The sequence below is a fragment of the Megalops cyprinoides genome, chromosome 3 (assembly GCF_013368585.1).
Source record: "Megalops cyprinoides isolate fMegCyp1 chromosome 3, fMegCyp1.pri, whole genome shotgun sequence".
Classification (NCBI taxonomy): domain Eukaryota; kingdom Metazoa; phylum Chordata; class Actinopteri; order Elopiformes; family Megalopidae; genus Megalops; species Megalops cyprinoides.
In genome coordinates this window covers 46967068-46971515 of record NC_050585.1, presented here as the reverse complement: position 1 = coordinate 46971515, position 4448 = coordinate 46967068, and the positions used below count along the sequence as shown (strand labels likewise).

The window sequence follows — 4448 nt, the reverse complement described above, 5'->3', positions numbered from 1 at the left end:
TAGTCTTACTAGGTGTTTGTTTTTATCAAAACAAAAACTGAAACAAACAGCAAACAGGCGAATGCATTAATGAACACTGAAAACCAGAACAGTAAGGCAGCAATATGAAAATGTAATAAAAATATTCCTCCTGTAAATCTTTAACCATGATTACATGTTCACATGTAGCCAGGCAGTAAACTTACATCAAATACCAGACAGCCAGTCAACATCAATAGGAAGAGGATATTTGGTGAAGTATTTTTGATTTAGGGTATTAAATATTTTGTCAGCTGCATGACTGTGTAGTCATGCAATATTTGGATTCATCGATTTCAAATTCTACCCCATTCTCCTTCCCCCGCCCCATGTATAGAGTCATTGTGACCCGGCAGAATTTCAAATTACCTTAGACCAGGATGATGATCGTTCATTTGTCACAAAAATAATAGGAGCAAATGAGGTAAAACGTGCATGGTTTATTTGAGATTCTGTCGCTTACACAGACACATTTTAAGCACACCTTCACAAATGAAATCGACAAGAACTCTTCCGAATAAATTAAGTTCAAATAAATAAGTAAAAAAATAAAATCATTAATAAAGTTAACCAACAATTCCTCATTTTTCGATATCTACAAAGTGCACTGAATTTATCGGGAACACAATATAAACACGTTTGTGACTGAGATGATTGCATACATTACCAATAATAATATTAATAATAATCATAATAATAATGAAACGATGTGGTAACACAAAGACGTATTTCGGTAGATTTCAGTGTGAACGAAATGGAATTCTTACAATGTCATAATTCTAAATGATTTGATTGTCAAAGCATCGTTATAGTGAAATTAGTTGAGACATACGACATGTTTACACATCTGTGTTATCTAATTAATTTATAAGTTAGTGTCAAATAAAAATGAATAAACCTATTTATTTGTTCTCTAATTCGCAAAATTACCATGAATGTGCCAAGACTACAATAATGAGGTAGACACAGAGTACTGTGTATGTCTATGTGTACGTGCGTTTAAGTGTGTGTATGCTTTCTTATTGCAATGCAATGGGTTTCTTTAAAACTATAACGCACAGATAACGCCCTAAGAGTAAACCATGCAATGGATTACAATAACACCCTTGTATTATCGAGGGCAAATCGCTTCTTCTGACACACTTAAAATAACATTAATAAGCCTCAATTATTTTCTGCAAACAACAACAATCAATTTAAAAAAGGAACAAAGTCGATGCGCTCTTCACACACATGGTGCAATGTATTCACAAATATTTACACGAATAAATATAAAAGAGTTCTTTTTGACGGAAGAGAATAATAACAATTATTCGATTTTCTCTGCGTTTTGTACACTGCGATGAGTAAATGGTAGTTTTCTCTTCTCAATGGAGAATATGATGATATCATCTCCCATTTCAACTTATCTTTGTCATTATAAATATTTGTTTTTGTTTTTATAACAAAAGTTATATGTATTATATTCTGGGATATTAGTTTCAAGTCCTCATCCCGTGTCAAAATAACAGAACGTATCTTCATAGCCTTGATGATCCATCTCGGCTTGTTACGTTTTGTTGTGTGATTTGTCTTTTAAAATAAGCATCTGTGGTCTTTGCTTTGGCCTAATGCGTTGCTGAAAACTTCATTCTCTTCTGCTTTTGCCTTTGATTGCAAAACCACACCCGCACGACGTTCTTTTTCAGGTCCAGCTTTTCGGCTATTGCCGCTATCTTCTCCGAGGATGGTCTTGGCTGTACAGCGAAGTAAGCTTCCAACGACCGCTTCTCCGGCGCCGCGATGGAGGTGCGTTTTCTCTTTTTGTCGCCACCGTTAAAAATCTCCGGCTTGGTCATTTTCTCTCTTTGAGCTCTCTCGGCCTCTTCCAGCCACGCTTCAAGTATAGGCTTGAGGGCGACCATGTTGTTGTGTGACAGGGTTAGGGACTCAAACCGGCAAATAGTGCTTTGGCTGAGGCAACCGACTCCAGGAATTTTCAGATTCGCCAAAGCCGAACCCACGTCAGCCTGCGTGACCCCGAGCTTAATTCGCCTCTGCTTGAACCGCTCGGCAAAGGACTCCAGCTCTCGCGGGTCGGGCTCCGAGTCCCCCCCTCCGCCCAGCGAAGTGTGAGACCCCAGACTGTGCGGGTGCATGTTCATGGTTTGCGGGTGATGATGCTGCATGTGGCTGATGGCAGACATGTGGGAGTGTGGGTGGGAGGCGGTGGAGCACACGTCTGACCCAGGCATGCCTCCCAGAGACATGCCCGGGGTAAGGTGGTCCAGCAGGTCACCCTCCAGGCCCTGTGACGGTTGGTGGTGGTGATGATGATGCGAAGTGAGCACGGAAGGGTGATGAAGGTGCGCCGACGAAGACGTGGGGGTGCAGGTCATGCTGGTCATTGTGGTCATGGTATGGTATGTAGCATCTGGTTTGAAAGGGTGGCTTTTCTGAGCGACAATGTCCACCGCCGCCAGTGCCTCCGCTCTCTGCAGTAAAGTCTCATCGAAACCAGCAAAGATGTTTCCCTGTAGCTATGACAGAAGAGACAGAAACAAGTCGATTAATGGTGATGCCACGGTTAATACGGGAATTGCCCAAAATAGGTGAACGTTTAACAGAATGCAAGTTTTAAAAACGCAACGCCAGAGCGTTGACTTATGTAGGCTAGTGTTTTTTTTTTTTGTGGAAGGAGAAAAGAGGATGGAATTTTCCATAAACACATACGCAAAATACAGATATCACACAGGTAAAACGATTATGGCATCATGTACACATATGGTCTAGCCCTAGAGGGTTTATTTATTTCAAAACTCATTTTGAAAAACACATGTAAACGTCTAGTATACGGCAGCCCACCTTGACCATTTATTCAGACAACCCAACATCCTGCTTTTTAAAATACGTCACCCGAACATTTAAAGAAAACGCACGTAAAATGACAGCGTATGGATGGAAATGAGAATTGTTCTTTCGCGTCGAAAAATCTGGATAGCACAATTTTGGTGACATGAAGCTTGGACCACTCTGTCCTGCACATGACTCTTGAGTCCACGCGCCTGCACATTACTTTCCAACCATCCAAATAATTTTTCTTTCAACTTACCGAAGGTGTAGGTAAGCATGCCCTCCGGATGGCCTCTGAGCTGGAGTGGAGAGGTGAGTATTTCGGCTCGTGCAGAATCGGGTGCATACTGAAAGGCTGCTTGCTATTCATGGACATCATAATTGCAAAAAAAGAGGGGACAAAAAAAATCAAAAAAAGCCCGTTTCCGTCTTCCTTGTGTTTTTTTTTTTTTTTTTGTTCTGTGTGTGTGCTTTTCTTTTAATCCCTGAACAGTACGTATCCCTAATTCGTCAACTGAAACTACTAAAAACTAACTAAAGCTCCTGTCCAGCTAGTCTGGCAGTCCAGCTGTTGTCGTCGACCGCTGCTGGGCGCGTGTTCTGTTGTCAGTGGTACAAGAGTTGCCCTCGCAGGCACCTATAATATAGCACATACCCGCTGGCCCCGCCCTTTCACCCGCCCTTTAATGTTATTGGAAAGTGTATGTGTAAGCACGCCCCTGATACACGGGATTCCACCCCTTTGTTCCTGCTCTAAGACCACAGCGAAGCATCTCCCGCCCCGGGGAGACTGTCTTTAAAGATACCACGCCTACTTGGACGATTTCATTGGAGTGGTCATGTTGACGTGTCGGGTTTGATTGGCTGAACTCTGGCTCCACACCACGCCCAGCACGCTGTCGCAGGTACACGTTGTTGGTATCCTCAGTTTTTTGTTCAGGCCTTTTTTGGTGGTGCTGGGTGTATTTATTTATACATATTTATCAATGGGAATTACTGTGCCAGGAATTACTCATACATTCTGATTCAAGTTGTCGACAGGAAATTGCAACAAAGCAAGCAGATATGTACACATTCTGTGGTACGGGGGCTAGCTTTTAGTAAAGTTCCTGTCCACCACCATCATGTTGTGTTAATAACTGGACCATATTTGTGTGTGTCCACTTGTCAAGAGTAATTTATCTAGTTGACTTTTTTTTATTTGATTGTTGGGTAAATGGTGGTCATTGTCATAATTTTTGGTGATGCGTGTTGCAATGTAAAATAACCAAAATAAAAACTACAACAACTGCTATTACTACTACTAATTATAACAACAACAACAATAATAATGATAATAATAATGATAGTAATAATAATAATCCACTGTGGACACCTTTTTGAAAATAATGTAAGCATTTTGTAGGCAAGTGTTTATTTTCAGCCATAACCCATAGCTTAACCCTGATGTACATCAGCATAATTTTGTTCCATTGAATTCAAAATAATTCTGACTTCACTGAATTCAAAATAATTCTGATTATGCTATTCATTCCACTAGGGGCAGAATTAATTTCTCGCATGTTTTATTTCAATTTTGCTTAGAACAAAACAAATGA

The 4448-nt window shown here is 40.6% G+C and overlaps 1 protein-coding gene across 1 annotated transcript; it reads right to left on the bottom strand.

Annotated features, from left to right (window-relative positions):
• Positions 1–1617: 1617 nt before the first annotated feature.
• zgc:158291 (uncharacterized protein LOC572084 homolog) lies at positions 1618–3275 on the bottom strand. The gene is made up of 2 exons (XM_036525183.1): positions 3110–3275; positions 1618–2537 (listed from the first exon to the last, which is right to left on the bottom strand). Exons 1-2 carry the CDS (start codon positions 3227–3229, stop codon positions 1626–1628), a joined length of 1032 nt encoding a protein of 343 aa, XP_036381076.1. The 5' UTR covers positions 3230–3275; the 3' UTR covers positions 1618–1625.
• Between the last annotated feature and the right edge of the window lie 1173 nt (positions 3276–4448).